Here is a 19,493-nt window from a genome sequence, read left to right on the forward strand (position 1 = left end):
ATTAAAGAAGGGAGTTGATAACTCTGGCATCACATGGGCCATTCAGCCATCCAAGAAATCTGGATATCATTCATCTACAGCAGCCTTTCCCAGTCTCCAGATGGTTTGGTCTACAGTTCCCATCAGCACCAGACTGGTGAGGGATGAGAGTTGTAGTCGAACATCTCAAGGGCATCAGGTTGAGGAAAGCTGCTCTACAGAGATGGTGACGACACTGTGGCTGCTTACTAGTGAAGGAAATATTACTACCCATGGCACATATGCAATCAACACTGCTCACAGGTTTAGCATATTTTTGTAGTTCTTCAGAAACCTGCAATACCTATGTGCCCAGTGGGACAAAAGTTAATGAGTGTGCACATCGAGACATGCTAGAGGAATTTGTTATATGCAAATAAGAAATAAACTGATCTGAACTTTCCAGAGCTACTATAGAATCACAGAATCATAGAATTGTAGAGTCGGAAGGTTGAATCCAAGTGAGAGCGAAAGGGACTCAAGAGTTACATTTTTTTAAAAAAAAAATTTTTTCAAAATTTTTTTTTTTTTTAAAAAAAATTTTTAAAAAAATGTTGGTCTCTCTGTCCCCAAACCCCTGGATATATTTGGAGAAGACCACCCATTTTATTAAATGCAGCTTTATTGACTGTTTTCAATGCATGCTTTTTATGTATTGGCATATTGATTTAGTGAAGTCTGACTATTTTGTCCTGTCTGCGAAATTTGCGTAGGATTTTAATTGTTATAGGGTGTAGGCTATTTGAGGTGTCAATTTTCTAACTGAAAACCAGATGATAAATATAATAAACAAATAAATGAGCAACAGGGAGCAATGTGTCTTTCACCGATCCCTAGGTAATTTACATGTGATTTTTTACTGGTAGATGAATATTTGGAAATATGTTGCCTCTCTCTCCAGCAATGTGTTGACCTGTCATTTATGGACCTGCATGGACTAATTTAAGTTGAGATTTTGATACAAATATTGTCTTGCCCAACGTAAGTGTTCCACGGTGCAGAAAGCATCTTGTGTTGGGAGGGGTGGGGAGGAAAACATAAACAAACAAACAAACAAACAAACAAACAAACAAACAAACACACAACTTACTTCCTTGGAGAAAGGGATAAAAACAGAGACTATGACCTCTCTTGGTGAAAGGTCTGCCTGTGGTAAGCCCGCAAGGAATTCATCATTCAAGGGAATCTGTCGTGATCCATCTGATAGAGGAAATAATAGTCTTTAGAGAATGAGCTCTTAACAGATACTGATTTTATCTGTCCCATGCAAGAGAAAATTACCCCTGCATCTATTCAAGCTCTGAGGCAGAACTGGCCCTCTTCAACGGCTGATTTACCCAACAGAAACATTTGTATGAAGGGTGCTGACAGCTACAAATAATTCTAGCCATTTCAGATGCTCCCAATTTGTAGCCAAGGTAGTATTGCTCAGACCTTTGCAAGATCAAACCTGCACACTTGTCAGTTGGCATTTGTCGTTGATAAATACAATGGACTTCCACTTGTTTATTATTATATATTGTCTTCTTGGGCAATATGATATATATCATAGACTTCATGTAATAATACACCACCCTGCATTTTGCCATTGTAACAGAACATCAGTTAGTCAGTTTCCTCTCTCTCTCATCATAGTCGTAAGAGCAAAACAGCGGGAAGGAAAGTAAGGATTCTTCAGTCTCCAAATGACTTCTGCTATTAGGATATTATTTTATTCCTGCCCCCTCCCCACTATTATGAAATTGAATCACATCCACATCATCCGTTTAAAGCATTCTTGTACCGCTTTTACAGCCACGGCTTCCCTAAAGTATCCTGGGAGCTGTAGTTTGTTAAAGGTGCTAGCTGTTCAGGGAAGTTTTTAATGTGTGATTTTACTGTATTTTTGGTTTCTGTAGAAGCCACCCAGAGTGGCTGGGGAAACCCAGCCAGATGGGCGGGGTACAAATAATAAATTATTATTATATTATTATTATTATAGCTCTGGTAGGGGTCTCCTAATAATTCTCAGTTCAATCAAGAAACAGATAGTTCACAGCCCTTAGAACATGGGTAGGTAAACTAAGGCCCGGGGGCCGGATCCGGCCCAATCGCCTTCTAAATCCAGCCCATGGATGGTCCAGGAATCAGCGTGTTTTTACATGACTAGAATGTGTCCTTTTATTTAAAATGCATCTCTGGGTTATTTGTGGGGCATAGGAATTTGTTCATTTCCTCCCCCCCCAAAAAAATATAGTCTGGCCCCCCACAAGTTCTGAGAGACAGTGGACCGGCCCCCTGCTTAAAGAATATAGGATCTATGTTTACCAATAAATCATTGGAAAAATCTTACTGTACTAGATGCTATGTTACTGTTGATCAAAGTGTCTAAAGCTTTCTTATTAACAGTTTATAAGAGCAGAAGTGCAGATAGTTTGATCAAAATGTACACAATGAAATAACAGTTACAAATACAAATGGTGAGCGAATCAACTGACTAGGAACGTCCGTGTAGTTAAAGCCATGGTTTTCCCAGTAGTGATGTATGGAAGTGAGAGCTGGACCATAAAGAAGGCTGATCACCGAAGAATGGATGCTTTTGAATTCTGGTGCTGGAGGAGACTCTTGAGAGTCCCATGGACTGCAAGAAGATCAAATGCATCCATTCTTAAGGAAATCAGCCCTGAGTGCTCACTGGAAGGACAGATCCTGAAGCTGAGGCTCCAATACTTTGGCCACCTCATGAGAAGAGAAAACTCCCTGGAAAAGACCCTGATGTTGGGAAAGATGGAGGGCACAAGGAGAAGGGAACGACAGAGGACGAGATGGTTGGACAGTGTTCTCGAAGCTACCAGCATGAGTTTGACCAAACTGCGGGAGGCAGTGGAAGACAGGAGGGCCTGGCGTGCTCTGGTCCATGGGGTCACGAAGAGTCGGACACGACTAAACAACTAAACAACAACACCCAGTGCAGAAATGTATGCAACGGGAGACATTGCCTTTTACCTATTGATACCAGATTGAGAAGCGCATTCCCAGCAGCCAGGACGGGGTTCAGATCCCAGGTCGATCCTCTGCTCACAATATGTCCTCCTAAAGACTAATGGACAATGATATCACTGTTACTACTGCTAAATTGGGTATACCTATATTATCATTATATCCTTTATTTATTATTTCTTAAAATTTATACACTGCTTGACTGTAAAAACACACACACCCTCAAATGGTTAAAAAACAACAACCCAATTTCCCCTCTCAAAGGATTCTGCGCGCTGTAGTTTGCTGGTCACAGAGTTGCAATTCCCAGTGTCCCTTAACAAACTACAGTGCCCAGAATTCTTTGAAGAGGGAAATATGCTTAGCATGTGTTTTAGAGGTATCGTATTTTTCGCTCTATAGGACGCACTTTTTCCCCTCCAAAAATTAAGGGGAAATGTGTGTGCGTCCTATAGAGTGAATGCAGGCTGCACAGCTAAGCCCAAAGACAGAACAGGGAGACGGAGCGCTGCGCACCGCTCTGTCTCGCTGTTCTAGCTTGGGGATGGCTGCACAAAGCCTCCGCAAGGCAGTGGGGTGTCTTCACCCCGCTGCTCTGTGGAGGCTTCAAAGGCTGCGCTCCGAGGGCTTCAGGCAGCTATCCGCAAGCCTTCGGAGCGCAGCAGGATTTCCTGCTGCGCTCCGAAGGCTTGCGGATAACTGCCTGAAGCCTGGAGAGCGAGAGGGTCGGTGCACACCGATCCCTCTTGCTCTCCAGGCTTCGCTTCGCTGAAGAGGTGCTGCACAGTTTCCCCTCTCTGCGCAGCGCCCCTCCAGCTAAGAGGGAGGAGAAATGGAAGGGGCTCCGTTTCTCCTGCCGCTTCGCTGAAGGGGCGCTGAGCAGAGAGGGGGAGATTTTTTTCCCCTGTTCTCCCCCTCCTATGGTCTGGTACGTCCTATAGAGCGAAAAATACGGTATATTGTGTATGCAGCCTCAGCTGGATTCAAGCCCTGGATCTTAAGCCAGCAAAGTTTTAAAAATCATTATTTATTTAAACAGGAGAGTGGGGGGGACAAACTATGCATGTCTAGTTTTCCTTACTTTTTAAAATGAAAACCGGCTTTGGAAAACTGAGATTAACAACAGAGGAAAATGATATAGAGACAACATCAATGGGATATATAACTCCTATGGGAGTTGACTGCTCTGTGTGCCTTGGTATTAATGAGGCACTTGAGTGCTTCCCTTTGTCCCTAAAAAAAAAGAGACTTGCAAATCTTTCCACTGACTTGTCAGTAAGAGAGTTGGGACTTTTTTTGTTTTTTAAATTTTTTAAATTTTATTAAGTACAAATTAGAAAACATACATATTTACAACAAAAGAAAATGCAAAAGAAAAGGAAAACACATATAACCAAGGAAAAAAATTAGAGAATACTTTGTCTCTTTTCATATTTACAGTTATTTATACCTCTATAAAATGCTATTCACAATAAAGGAGTGAAATGAAAGATAAGATATCAGAAAAAAGGAAAAAAGAACAAAGAAAAAATAAAGAAGTAAAAGAAAAAAATCATAGGTGAAAATTTTTAAAAGTAGATAAGTATTCACTATACATAGCCATTTCCCATCTATATTTATATTCAACTGTGTAATTTCCTCTTGTCCTTATCTACCTTAAATAAAGTGTTTTTTTTAAAAAAAGACTTCCACTGTTTGCCTCACGCGTTTTTAATAATCCGTTCATCAGAACCTCTGTTCTTCATATTTTCCCTTTGGATTTCCTTAATGTTGGGACTTTTTGATTTGGACTGGCTAGTGGGTTTGTGAATCACTAAGACAACATCTTGTGTGTTTAGAAGTGGGCACCACACAGCCAGTTGTCTATCCTCCAAAGGCTGGGAAAGATGAGTAAAAGCAAAAATGACCCAGGCAATGGTAGGGACAGAGTGGGGTCCTTCACACAGACAAGTGTATCCATCCTTCGCCACCCCATAACTGTTCCTTTATTGCCAAATGTTCACCCTTAGTGATCCACCTGATAGTTCTGGAGCAACGGGGAAGGAAGCCCATGGCTTAGCAGTACAGACAGAGCATTGGATAGGGTGCAAATATTTATGAGAGAATGGAGGGCAGAACTGTGAAGCCATGGCTGGAAGTCATCTTACAGGGAACCTTACAGGGAACCAGGCAGAGGGCCTTCTCAGTAGTGGCACCTGCCCGGTGGAACGCCCTCCCACCAGATGTCAAAGAGAAAAATAATTACCAAACTTTTAGAAGACATTTAAAGGCAGCCCTGTTTAGGGAAGCTTTTAATGTTTAATAGGTTATTGTATTTTAGTGTTTTGTTGGAAGCTGCCCAGAGTGGCTGGGGGGACCCAGCCAGATGGGTGGGGTATAAAAATATATATTATTATTATTATTATTATTATTATTATTATTATTATTATTATTTGTACCTGGTCAAAGGAAGCAAGGTGGGAAACCTACCGCCAAATTCCTAATTTGTTCTCCAGCAAGGGTCCTCAGTTGCTTCAGCAGCACACCATAAATCTTTGACTTTTCCATTGGGAGTTCTGGGGTGATGGTTAATAGGAAGTCCCTCAGCTGGGCAAGATGGACTGCTGCACCGATCAAGATCCCTGGAACCAAGCAATTTTCACAAGGGGGATGGGGAGCACAAATGGGCATTTTTAAACAGCCACACAGTCCACAGGCAGAGTTGGTGTTTGTCATTATAAGGGGCAGCAAATAACTGATACAATGGTACCTCAGGTTAAGAACTTAATTTGTTCTGGAGGTCCATTCTTAACCTGAAACTGTTCTTAACCTGAAGCACCACTTTAGCTAATGCTGCCACTGCGCCGCCGGAGCATGATTTCTGTTCTCATCCTGAAGCAAAGTTCTTAACCCGAGGTACTATTTCTGGGTTAGCGGAGTCTGTAACCTGAAGCATCTGTAACCTGAAGCGTCTGTAACCCAAGGTACCACTGTATATGCAATCCAGTGCATGTCTAAAGGTAAAGGTAAAGGGACCCCTGACCATCAGGTCCAGTCATGACTGACTCTGGGGTTGCGGCGCTCATCTCGCTTTATTGGCCGAGGGAGCCGGCGTACAGCTTCCGGGTCATGTGGCCAGCATGACTAAGACGCTTCTGGTGAACCAGAGCAGCGCACGGAAACGCCGTTTACCTTCCTGCCAGAGCAGTACCTATTTATCTACTTGCACTTTGACGTGCTTTCGAACTGCTAGGTTGGCAGGAGCAGGGACCAAACAACGGGAGCTGACCCCGTCGTGGGGATTCGAACCGCTGACCTTCTGATCGGCAAGTCCTAGGCTCTGTGGTTTAACCCACAGCGCCACCCACGTGTCTACTGAGTAGTAAATCCAAATGGGTTAAGTGGGGCTTGCCCCCAGGCGAGCATGCATAGGGTTGAAGCCAGACAGACTTGGAGGAATTTACTAAGCCAGTGGAATGTACATCAGCTAAAGCTAGGCAAGTGTAAATTACCCCTATTTCAAACTCTGTTCAGGAGCAGCTCTACTGCTGGCTGAGCTAGCCTAAGCCGGGCAGAGTGGAAACAAGCCTTTAAAATAAAGTTTTGTTTGCAACACCCTTTTTGCTGGCATAGATTTTGCTGGATTGCCAGGTCATGTGACAGAACTCAGTGGAGTTAGGATCCACCATTAATCCTCCCACAACTACCCAATAACACCTATTTTTTATAGTTTCTGCCAGAGTAGGATCTACCAGTCTCACCTGAGCTAGCTGATCCATGGTGAGAGATTTATGCCAGGGGATCTCCAGCTGATCCAGGATCTGGGGCTCACACCAGCATAGCCTGGTTGCACTAGGAACCAGCTGACTAAACAGGATCCTAACTCCCTCAGCCTAGTGAATCTTGGGTTTGTATTATCTCCTGCCTTATAAACCATGTAGATAACGTCAAAATAACAGGAGAAACATTGCCTGCTAAATATGTATGCAAATAATGGTATCTCTAAGATGTGTGCATCCATCCATCCAGACACAATGGCCCCAGTCTAGCCAAAGTCAATAAGGGCAGAGTCCTATTGAAATCCATATTGTTTTAAAGCTAGCCACAACTAGTTCTATGATTGCTATGGGACAATAGGTCTATCCTTCAATGTATGAAGGCAATACCTTATTCAGTGAAGCCCACCAGTTAAGAATTATCGCTTGCCTATATTCACATTGGCAATGCATACACTGTTTATCATTGTAGTACAGTACATTCAGAAGAAGAAGAAGAGTTTGGATTTGATATCCTGCTTTATCACTACCCGAAGGAGTCTCAAAGCGGCTAACATTCTCCTTTCCCTTCCTCCCCCACAACAAACACTCTGTGAGGTGAGTGGGGCTGAGAGACTTCAGAGAAGTGTGACTGGCCCAAGGTCACCCAGCAGCTGCATGTGGAGGAGCGGAGACGCGAACCCGGTTCCCCAGATTACGAGACTACCGCTCTTAACCACTACACCACACTGGCTCTCTGTCTTCAGTACAGTTTATTGCCAACCAAAGAGCTAAAACACTAATCCCCAATGGTGGCCCCAGTGACTGCTTAGAGACGTACCGTTGTCTCCAACTTCAGTAACATGCAGATCTGGGATCCTAGTAGGATGAAGGAGAACGGGATGATAGACAGAAAGAAGTTTCATATCAAGTCCTAAAAGGGACAAAAATCACAGTGAGATATCAGAAAGATAAAGCAGGACTACAAGAAAGGTGGCAGAAACAACTTTTGGGGGCATCAGCCCCCTCAACTATTTTATTGGGGGAGGGCAAAGGGACCTCAGCCTCTAGGTGTTGGCTCCAATCAATGCACACTCTATATCTGTCACATCTAGTCCCTCAAACTAGGTTAGAATCACTTTTTTAACAGCCTCATGCATTAAAAACAACAACTCCCCCCCTTGCAAGTTTAAACCTAGCACATCAGCTTGTATGTTTCTCCCCAATGAGCTAATTTTGTATGTACAGGGAGATTTTGTTTTTTACACAGCAAGCATTCAAAAATCAGATTCCATGCCTGCCGTCTACAGTATTACAGTCCATTCTACCAGTTCTGAATTCTGCAACATCATTCTGCTGCAAACAGCAGTCTCCTCACTATTAGAGTCACCTCATATCACCAAATTTAGCCTGAAGTGTTCTGCATGATCCGTGAACAACTCAATGCATTGACAACCACTACATCAGGCTTCTATTTCCAGTGATATTACTAATACAGTCAATTGCCTAGACCAGGAATAGCCAATGTATTACCCTCCAGATGCTTGCTGGCATACAGCTCCCATTATCCCTGGTCATTGGTCATATGATACATCTGGGGGCACCATGTTGGTGACCCCTGCTCTAGATATAGTCATATGCATGTATATAGATGTATGTCAAGTTTTGGTGTCAAGCTGGCAGCTTCATTTTATTTTAAACTTTCAGTAGCTTTCCTTGCAGATGTTGCCTCATGCTATGCACACTTTGATCACGTCCGCACTATATTTTCAAGGCACATGTCTTCTCCCAAAGATTGCTGGGGACTGTAGTTTGTTAATGGTTCTGGTAATTGCAGCTCTACAGTTCCAAAGAATATTTGGAGGAAACCATGACTGGTAAAGTGGCATAAAGGTAAAGGTAAAGGGACCGCTGACCATTAGTTCCAGTCGTGACCAACTCTGGGGTTGCGGCGCTCATCTCGCTTTATTGGCCAAGGGAGCCAGCGTACAGCTTCCGGGTCATGTGGCCAGCATGACTAAGCCACTTCTGGCGAACCAGAGCAGTGGACAGAAACGCCGTTTATCTTCCTGCCAGAGCGGTACCTATTTATCTACTTGCACTTTGACGTGCTTTCGAACTGCTAGGTTGGCAGGAGCGGGGACTGAGCAATAGGAGCTCACCCTGTCGCGGGGATTCGAAATGCCGAACTTCTGATTGGCAAGTCCTAGGCTCTGTGGTTTAACCCACAGCCATTCACAATTGTATGATTTGTGTGACCTCTGGGCTGATTGGGTGATTAGCAGGGCTGCATTTACATACCTACACTTGTATTTCCTACAACAAGAGGTGCATCTGGGTAGTTGGCTTTCAGGTTGACAAGCTCTTGCAGAGACACGGGAGAAATCCAGGTGGTTCTCTCTCCATTGAAAACCAGAGTTTTTCCTTTGCTCTCTTCGGCCAACCTCTGGTGAGGAAAAGCAACATGGATAGAGTATTGCACAATGATGAACAAAATGCAAACATAGCTGTTTCTGGGAGAACCAAGCCCTCTTTAATCCTGAACCACACCTTACAGTTAAGTGTTAAGCATTCTTCCCAGGATAGCTTTGTAGGAAACTATGGTGCTGGTGTTGTTTTGTGCATCCACAACATAGAGGAGATTAAATTTACGGTAAGTTAAAAATTACAAGAATTTCTGGCTTTAAAAAGAAGTGTGTAAGAAAGAAACAGAAAATATTTTCAGAGAGTTTTCAACAGTGTTGATAAGGGGGACGAAGTGGCAGCGATAGAAAAACTTCACAGAGATGTGAAGTTGCTGTCTTTTTATACTCTAGTAAAGAGGACTAGAGTAGAGACATCACCTTGCCAACAAAGGTCCGTATAGTTAAAGCTATGGTTTTCCCAGTATGGAAGTGAAAGCTGGACCATAAAGAAGGCTGATCACCAAAGAATTGATGCTTTTGAATTCTGGTGCTGGAGGAGACTCTTGAGAGTCCCATGGACTGCAAGAAGATCAAACCTATCCATTCTTAGGGAAATCAGCCCTGAGTGCTCACTGGAAGGACAGATCATGAAGCCGAGACTCCAGTACTTTGGCCACCTCATGAGAAGAGAAAACTCCCTGGAAAAGCCCCTGATGTTGGGAAAGATGGAGGGCACAAGGAGAAGGGGACGACAGAGGACGAGATGGTTGGACAGTGTTCTCAAAGCTACCAACATGAGTCTGACCAAACTGTGGGAGGCAGTGGACGACAGGAGTGCCTGGCGTGCTCTGGTCCATGGGGTCATGAAGAGTCGGACACAACTAAACGACTAAACAACAACAACAAAGAGGACTGAAGTCCATGATGAGCAGGCAATTGGGGAAAATAACCCATTCATCCTTCTGGCAACCCCAGTGAAGGAGGGATGCATTTTCAGGGGAGATCTGGTAAGCAGGTGAGGGTCGGGTAAGTGTGTTAGGGTTGTATGGGGAAACATAACCCCGAGTGAGTGCTTAGAATCTTGGAATCTTGCTACCACTCAGCAAATATTAGGGGTGGCATGCAAACTTTGTAACAATATGCAAACAGACACACACACACTTATACAGTCTATTGTAGACTCCTTCACAACAGGCACGAACAAATTTCTCCTACCATTAGTTCAGGAGGAAATATATAATCCTGGGTTGGGTCAATGGGATGAAATCTTTCAGGCTTGCATAGACCTGAGCACATCTATAGGAAAAGAAAAGAAGGCTTAATATTAGCATGCACGGGAAATGGAAAAGAAGGGTATAATATACCACTAGCAGTGGCCAAAAATGTGGGGCCCATGAGCCCATATTTAAAGTTTTTTAAAGGGAGTGCTGTAGGCGACACCCCCATCTGGTTACTTCTCTCCCCACTCCCCTTGGACCCAAATACAGACATAAGGAGACAAAACTCAGTCACACACATATTTGCTGTTCAAAATAGAATTGGCAAAAGTCAGGCCCAGGAGAATTAAAATGGATCTTCCTGAATTTGCAACATCAAATTAAAGCTTACAATGGTAGGCAGCATAGTAAAAAACAACAACAGAGATCTTGTGCTTACGAGCAAGTCAAAACCATTGATCCAAGGCACAGATCCTCATGAACAACAAAAGCACCAACAAATCACCAAACACATCTGTGGCCATAACAGGTGATCTGTGCTTCGGTGATGGTTTTGAGGGGATGCTTTGTAAACGTTACAAGGATTTGCATGATTCAGAAAAGTGAGCAGTTTGGTTGTTCTGCATTTGTGAAGCAGACCTCCATAGACAATGCAGATCAGGCATGTTATGTACTGAAGTTCTCACCCTGGGCCAACAGGGGGGATACTGTAGATAGTTATGCAAATGAAGGATCGAAAGTGACATTCAGTGATTGGATAGTTTTAAAAAGTTGCTACAGTTACGATGTTCTGGAGCTCTATATAAGCAGGCTGACTGAGCTCTTCAGTTCTGTTCTGTTCTGGCCTCTGAATAAACAAGAGCTGTTTGAAGAATCGCTGTGTCGTCTGATATGTTCGCCCACAACTTAACAAGGCATATGTTCAGCGGGCCTCAAATTGGGATTGATAGGATATAAAATCACATTGTGGATGACCTTTGTTTGGACAATGTCACCATCATTTAATTATTTGGAACATAACATGCTCTACTCTTCTTCTTCTTTTTTGTAAACGCATTAGAAAAGCATTTCTCCTCAAATCGCATTAATCCCTATTTTAAAACACAAATAACCAAAGCTCTTTACAGAGTAGTCCACTGCCAACTGAAGATTTTGCTTAGCAAACAACCAGATAGTTAAGCACGTTTAGAACTTCCTCTGCAATGTTGCACAAGGGTGTGGTGATTATATTTCACTGTTGTGTAAGAAATACAAGCTCCATTTAAACCATTCTTGACCTTCACACTCATCACAAAGCTGATGAAAGGATTATGAAGATGGCATAAATCCTCTTTGCCAAAACTTGCCTTATTGCAAAACAGTATTAGAAGAGTAGAGGGAAACGCTGACAACCGAAAATGTTTCCACTCACCTATCACGTTACACGTCCTGTGTACATACCCACTGCAGGTCAGAGCTAGTCTAATAAGATTTAACTTGGGTGAATGAGAAGGTAGCTAAGCCACCTCACCCTCTGAAAGTGATGTTTTTACACTCCAAGTTTTACAGATCTGGCTTCTCCCTTCTAGGATTACCAAATGCTCCAGAGACTCTCATTAGACCTCTGAAGCATGATTTAGCAAGCAAAATTGCACTCCCTGTGTGTGTAGGACTTTGGGGTGTATCGATCAGTGCAGACAGGGAGCGTTAACCCTCCTCTCCCATACTGTGACTCCAACCCCTAGTACTCCCCTGTGTGACAATTAAGCTTAGAAACCGTTGGAAGGCGCCACTGCGGGCCTTTTTTCAAACCTAATTGTCACCTGGAAAGGTAGGCAGAGGAGGGGAGGTTGTGTGGTGCCCCACAGCCGTGGAACATTTGAGCACAATATCAACGCCCCCTGCCACAACTTTGCAAAATCGCATTAAGCTTGCACTGCTTCTGAAAGATGGATCCAGTTCTCACTAAACATCAGAGTTCCAGTGAACTGGTATTTTGTACTGTTTAATGTGGAACTACAGTTTCTCCTCTGGGTAGAAACTCTGTGATCCTGCGTTGACCTGAATAAACTCCTGGGTTGGAGAAAGATTTACTACTAATTACTTCACGGCATTCTCCCTGCTCAGGCTTGCGCCCCGGGGAGATCACTTCAGTGCCACTAACTTCACCCCCGGAGGCTCACTCCATTGTCGCTCGAGACAGACAGGTGCCAACTTTCTGTCAAAACACTGCTATTTTTCTGGGAAACTATGTTCCCTTTCAGAGTAGGGCTGGGATCGCTCCGAAGCTTGCTCCCATCTGGCAAGATGGTGCTTTGAAGGATGGATCGGCATCTACGTATTTCTGAGCTCAGTCACATTCTGGGATATTTGTAAAATCTCTCTCTATTGTTGCTAGTTCCTCGGACTTCATGTGACTCTGTAAAGCAGGGCTGGGGAACTGTAATGGAAGATTTATAGATAAGCGTAGTTTACACATGGTTGGGGCCCCCTGCAGCTTAGCCTACCCCCCATAATTGGTATCCATTCTTAACTGAGTGAATACCTTTGAAACGTAACTGCAAACAATGAATTGTCATTGTTGAATTATAGCATTTTAGTTTGTTGTGTTGTGTTGTTTCCATTCTTCGTTTCTCCTATTCCCCGTTTGAAGTCAGGGAAGGCTGTTCCACTAGGGTGTGAAGGCTTTCTTCAAGTGGAAGTTTTAAACACCAAGATAAACTCACTGGCACTTGTGTAAAGATTACACACATTCAATCATTGTGTGATAAATGTGGGAATTAGAAAGTGGTCACTTACCCGGTTTCCTTCTCTGGAACACGAGTGTTCCTCTTTACCTTCTTTCTCTTTACCTTCTTTCTCTTTCCCATCTTTATCCATGCAACATTTCCCACTCCCTGCCAGCGGGCAGGATTCCTAAAGAAAGAATTCATTCAATAGTGTTACAGAGGGTTATCCCATTCCAAGCAATGCATATGGGTTTTTAAGGCTGCAAGGTGAAGCAAGCCCTGTGGAACACAGCCAGATCCTTTATATTTTTATTTGTGGCATTTACACCCAGCCCTTTAGCCCCAAAGGCTATCAAGCGGCTTAGAAAATACTAAGAGAACTTTTGAGAAAACATGCATAGGTTTGCACTTGTTTGTTGTATTTATATTCTTACATTAATACCCTACCTTTCTTCCATCAGGGAACCCGGGTGGCATCCACATGGCTCTGAAGAAGTCTCTCAACCGAGCACTGAACAGATTCAGAACTGCTTAGCTACAGTAAAATGGTAGCTTCATGTGCCTTTAGATCAGGCATAGGCAAACTCCAGCCCTCTAGATGTTTGGGACTACAATTCCCATCATCCCTAGTTAACAGGACCAGTGGTCCGGGATGATGGGAATTGTAGTCCCAAACATCTGGAGGGCCGGAATTTGCCTATGCCTGCCTTAGACCATATCCTAGAATGCCCACCCCCTCAACAGGTCATTGCCAGATTTCTCCCAGAAAGGGTAAATCCAGATTAACCAGGGATGAGGAGATGAGGAGAGCCTGACAAGGACATTAGGTAGACTCTGAAAAGTGTGCGTGAGGAGCACAGGCTCTACAAGATATACCCCTCCCTGGAAGCACCCTCCAACTCATGTTCCTCAACAAGTAAAGGTAAAGAGGCCCCTTAAGTCCAGTCGCGGATGACTCTGGGGTTGCGGCTCTCATCTCGCTTTACTGGTCAAGGGAGCCAGCGTTTGTCCGCAGAGAGCTTCCGAGTCATGGGGTCAGCATGACTATGCCGCTTCTGGCGAACCAGGGCAATGCACAGAAACGCCGTTTACCTTCCCGCTGGAGTGGTACCTAATTATCTACTTGCACTTGACGTGCTTTCGAACTGCTAGGTTGGCAGGAGCAGGAACCAAGCAATAGAAACTCACCCTGTTGTGGGGATTTGAACCACTGACCTTCTGATCAGCAAGCCCTAGGCTCTGTGGTTTAGACCACAGCACCACCCGTGATATTCACTAAATACCATCCAGAGGCATGGTATTGGAGGTGATAGACAGCCATCATGACTAGCAGCTATTGGTAACCTTATCCTCTGTGACTTTACCTAATTCCTTCTTAAGGCCATCCAAGTTGGCATCCATCTCCACATATTGTGGTAGTGAAGAGGGAATAATACACACTTTCCCTTAATCTTCCACCATTCAGCTTTTGGGGATGACTCTAGGAGACAGAGAGAGAGCCCTGACCACTGAGACCAAGCAAAATTTTATATCCCTCTATCACGTCACTTTGGCGAAGGGTCAAAAGTGCCCCATGCCTTTGTGTATACCAACAAATAGCAATTTTAACACAGTATTATTTGTTTTTTCTATTTGTTTCCCTTACCGGAGAGAAAGCACTGAAGCTGTCAACTATAGGTCTGTATCCTGTGCAACGGCACAAATTGCCTGGAAGGAACAATCAGACACAGAGATAAATAGATCAAAGCTGAACCTACTGAGCCATCGGCAAAATGCATGTGCATTTCAGAAATGGTCCTTCAGAACACATAGGCACCAGACGACACCAAACAACAGAGCAACACAAAAGTATATGGTAAGTGTTCTGCTACTAACTAGGGATGGGTAAACTTGTCAATTTCAGTCCCACCCATTTTCTCATTTTCCCATTTTCCCATGTTCTGCATTTAAGCATCAGTTTGTGATTATTATTTTGTTAAGTCCCCGTGAAAATTCATCAGTGCTTAAGCATGAATTTCTCCTAAATATATACATTTTTGCAAAGAAATTCTCTTGAAAATAATGCATTTTTAAATGTTATTTTCACTTATATTTGCATTTCTATGCACACTTTACTCCTGTACATGCGTTTTTGTACACGCCACTTGACTGGAGAACTGCATTCCAAAATTCAGAGAAGCATGAATTTCAAAAGAAATTTCGGTTTGTACATTGTTTCAGAAAGTGAGAATTAGGTAAATTCTCCTTTAAATGTGAACTGATTTAACTTTCTCCCCCACCCCTACTCTTAACTAAGCAATTTTACAAGACATTCAAATAAAAACAACAACAACTATTTTTACATATCAGTTTGGGGGGAGGGGATATTTTGAGAAAGCTAGCCTACCATCCAGACATGCAGTTATCTGATCCATGGTAGGTTCGGGGTTATTTCTCAAGAGCGAATACATAGACATCACCATCCCAGGAGTGCAGAAGCCACACTGGGAGCCGTGGCACTTTGCAAGCCTTTCCTGGAATGATAATACATATCTAAATGGATAGTCCATACAAAGAAACGTTGACTTCTAGACTATCATCCTACCTTTTCCTGATCTCCTTTGCCCCCTTATTATTACTATTACTCAGTAAAGTTACTTAAAAATGCATCCTGTGCCCAAATTCATGGCTGTAGCAAAGGACAGAAGCAGCAGGAGAAGTTTTGAAGTGTCAATTGTAGCTTTTGTTCTTTGACATGGGGCACTCTGTCCTGGCTCCTGCTAACAAACTCTGCCCCCCCCCCATTAAAATTTGCCTAATCAGAAGCATTAAGTCTCATTTAAAGGGGGTGGCACCATTTGACAGCAGCCTGCCATACAAGGATTAAGTAAAAGCTTTCCCCATCCTTCTATATGCATGCTACCTGTAGCTAAGATAAAGGTAAAGGGACCCCTGACCATTAGGTCTAGTCATGGCCGACTCTGGGGTTGCGTGCTCATCTCGCTTTATTGGCCGAGGGAGCCGGCGTACAGCTTCCAGGTCATGTGGCCAGCATGACTAAGCCGCTTCTGGTGAACCAGAGCAGCGCACGGAAACGCCGTTTACCTTCCCGCCGGAGCAGTACCTATTTATCTACTTGCACTTTGACATGCTTTCGAACTGCTGGGTTGGCAGGAGCAGGGACCAAGCAACGGGAGCTCACCCCGTCACAGGGATTCGAAGCGCCGACCTTCTGATTGGCAAGTCCTAGGCTCTGTGGTTTAACCCACAGTGCCACCCGCATCCCTAGCTGGCGACATTTTTGGAGGAGAGCCAGTGACCAAGCTGGCAAAGTCCCAGACAGTCACAGGCCAAAAAGAAAAAGAAAAAAGTTCTAGAAATGGGTGGTCTATTCTCAAAAGCTTGATTCATAATTTGGCTCTGCTACTGACACCATGACAACTACTGTTACTACTACTACTACTAGGAAGAAGAAAGCAGCTTGGTTGCAATCTGTTTCAGATCCTGCCATACCCTTGGTGAAGTCATTGATACCATAACAGGGTCCCAACTATTTCCCAAGTTCCATCTCCTATTTTCTATTTTGGTTGCTGTGGCAGATATTCTTCTGCAATTTCCCCAGGGTCGCTGGCACACATGCCAACGGAAGGAGGGTGGGAGGGAAGGAACGCTGTAATGCCAACAGCTGGATAAGAGGAGCGGAGAGGGAAAAGTGAGGATGGGTGAGAGATGAGACAGAAGGGATGTGCTTTAATTTGTTGGAACCCGTCTAGAGTGACTGGAGAAACCCAGTCAGATGGGCGTCATATAAAAAATAATTATTATTATTTAGAAGCTCTTCTCCAGATTGTCCAAACCCAAACTGGCCCAAGAAGAACAATGGGGCTGCAGTGCTTGCCTTGGACCAGAGGCAAGCAATACAGGCCACCAGGCTTTTTACATATTTTGAAACTCGGGCAAAGTGAACTTGGACAACATCTCTTATTTTACTCTCACCTGAATGGGATGGAGCTTGGTTTTTGTACTTCCAACTCCTTCCACGGTAGTTACTGCAGCGCCATACAACAGGCATAATGGAAGTAGGCACGAGTTGGCTGGATAATGTCTTTGAAATGTAAAGGAGAATTTTGAAGACTAAATCACGTTTTTCCAACCCACTAGGGCTATTTTTAGCCACGGATGGTCTCGGGGCTAGCACAATCCAATATGCAGCACTGGACACCAGAACTCGAAATAGTTGCTCCCCACTCCAGAACTACCCATTCTTTCCCAAACTGCATTCTCCATTAACCTATGTATATCAATTGAAAGGTGTGACAGTGACGTAGAGCTGGTCTTCTTCAACCTTCCTTGGGTGCCCCGGGTGTTAGTAGACTACAATTCCATCATCCTCAGTCAGCATGGATGATGGAAGTTCTAGTCCAGGGGTCAGCAATGTAATAGCTGTCAACTTTTCCCTTTTTTAAAAAGAAAAATCCTATTCGGAATAAGGGAATTTCCCTTTATAAAAGGGAAATGTTGACAGCCCAGGAGCCAGATGCAGCCCACGAAGACCATTTTGCCGGCCCACAAGCTGCCCGCAAACTGAGCCGCTTGCTCAGCAAGTCCGCGGGCAAATCCTGCGCAGACGCGATTTCCAGCATCTGGGCATGCGCAGAAGCGATTTCTGGCGCCATGGACATGTGCAGATGCAATTTCCAGCATCGCGCTGCTCCAGTCCGGCGCACCGATGATCTCCGTGGGAGTGATCCAGCCCATGGCCGGTAAAGCTTGCTGACCCCTGTTCTAGTCCAACAACATCTGAGGGCCCAACACCCAAACGGAGGACCCCTGAAGCCACGCACACCCTTTAACTTTGAAGCGTATTCAAAACACATTGTTTCCCTCAAAGGATTCTGGGCCCTCACAGAGTTGCAATTCACCACCGTCCTTAACAAGCTACAGGGCCCAGAATTCTTTGAGGGAAACGAGGTGCTTGGAATGGGTTTTAAAGGTATGGCACGTACACAGGTAAAGTGCTGAGGAAGGACCGCAATCACCCCTCAAAAACTCGCATGGGGGAGCAAAGTTAAATTCTGTCCATGGCAGCAGCCTAGTTGAGCAGGGCCTTGATGCTCTGAGGAGAAAAATTACGCCCTGCAGGGCCCTTAACCCTTCATGGCCGCTGTTATGTACTGAGTTGAATAGGATCCAAAATGCAGCAGTCTGATTGGTCCTAGAACAATGCAGCGGTATGATTGGTCTGCAGGAGCCACCCAATCCAGCTCCAGATGGAAGTGAATCCACAACCTGATTGGCCTACAGGAGAATTCCGGAATTGGCCAATCACGTGCAGCCCATTGTGTAAATAATGTATATAAAGCAGATACTTTGAGGGGACATTCATTCCTCCTCAACACTAGGAGCTGAATAAAGAGCATGAAATCCACTCTCGACTTTGAGTATATTTCAGCCGCCAATGCTCCTCTTCCCCTCAGAGTTTGCCCCTCATCACCCCCTGCTCCCTTCCCTGTCCCCTGTCGGTACCACTGTCAAGTCTGAAGCAAGTTAAAATGGAGACAAAATGGAGTCTGAAGCAAGTTAAAATGGAGGCAGACAGCCTCTAAGTATTCAGCAGGTCTTTTTTGCACCTTTGTGGCAGATGCTCCTCTTAGCCATCAGATAGATCAAACAACATTTCCTGGGATTATTTGTGGGAAAGCTATATATGGCAAGTGATTTTTATTTTTTTTTAATGACATCAAATTTTGATGCAGTTATCTGCATGAAGCATCTTTCCCTTCCTTAAGGATACCGTATCTTCTTAGTGTCTGGGTTGTATGTTGATATCATCACTGTGCAAGCCCCGCAGCCTCCAATTCCACAGCCATACTTTGTTCCTGTGAGGCAGACTTGTAGTTACAGTGGAGGGTTAAGGAAAATAAGTGCTGACTCCTTGTTTAATATCTGGATTCCCCCCACCCCACCCCGCATGATGTCTTTCACATTACTTTTTATATCCTTTATGGGGTGGAGGAGAAAGAAAATAAACAAAGAGAAGGCACTTTATCAAGATGGTAGCTAAGTTTGAGAAGACATTTTTTAAATAAAAAAATCCTACATTTTAATGAATATTTTAAATTTAACTTTTTATGTAGCCAAAGGCCCCATCTGCACTATACATTTAAAGCAGTATTGTACCACTTTAAACTGTCATGGCTTCCCCCAAAGGATCCTGGGAACTGTAGTTTGTTAAGGGTGCTGAGAGTTGTTAGGAGACTCCTATTTCCCTCAGAGAACTACAGTTCCCAGAGTGGGTTAACAACCCCTCTTCTCAGAGAACTGTAGTTTTTTGAGGGGAAATAGAGGTCCCTTAAATAGGGTTCCCTCTGGGAACTGTAGGGTTTTTCTTAAGAGAAATAGGGGTCTCAGCACTCTTAAACTACAGTTCCCATGATTCTTTGGGGGAAGTCA

At 44.0% G+C, this 19,493-nt stretch overlaps 1 protein-coding gene across 2 annotated transcripts in view; it reads right to left on the reverse strand.

Moving 5' to 3' along the window:
* LOC310689672 (aldehyde oxidase 4-like) overlaps nucleotides 1-19,493 on the reverse strand; it is a 73,304-nt gene that overhangs the window by 49,324 nt on the left and 4,487 nt on the right. Inside the window, exons 3-13 of one of the 2 annotated variants that reach the window (XM_083467552.1) lie at nucleotides 18,835-18,931; nucleotides 17,037-17,145; nucleotides 15,448-15,574; nucleotides 14,707-14,768; nucleotides 13,132-13,248; nucleotides 10,352-10,432; nucleotides 9,033-9,177; nucleotides 7,573-7,665; nucleotides 5,467-5,618; nucleotides 3,004-3,097; nucleotides 1,109-1,218 (exon numbers count right to left, since the gene is read on the reverse strand). In XM_083467552.1, coding sequence (XP_083323678.1) covers nucleotides 1,109-1,218; nucleotides 3,004-3,097; nucleotides 5,467-5,618; nucleotides 7,573-7,665; nucleotides 9,033-9,177; nucleotides 10,352-10,432; nucleotides 13,132-13,248; nucleotides 14,707-14,768; nucleotides 15,448-15,574; nucleotides 17,037-17,145; nucleotides 18,835-18,931 — 1,187 coding nt within the window. Of the gene's footprint in view, nucleotides 1-1,108; nucleotides 1,219-3,003; nucleotides 3,098-5,466; nucleotides 5,619-7,572; nucleotides 7,666-9,032; nucleotides 9,178-10,351; nucleotides 10,433-13,131; nucleotides 13,249-14,706; nucleotides 14,769-15,447; nucleotides 15,575-17,036; nucleotides 17,146-18,046; nucleotides 18,200-18,834; nucleotides 18,932-19,493 lie in introns of those variants that run through there. The other variant, XM_083467553.1, reaches the window with a different exon arrangement.

The sequence above is a fragment of the Podarcis liolepis genome (genome assembly GCF_965112155.1).
Source record: "Podarcis liolepis genome assembly, chromosome: 1".
Taxonomy (NCBI): Eukaryota; Metazoa; Chordata; class Lepidosauria; order Squamata; family Lacertidae; genus Podarcis; species Podarcis liolepis.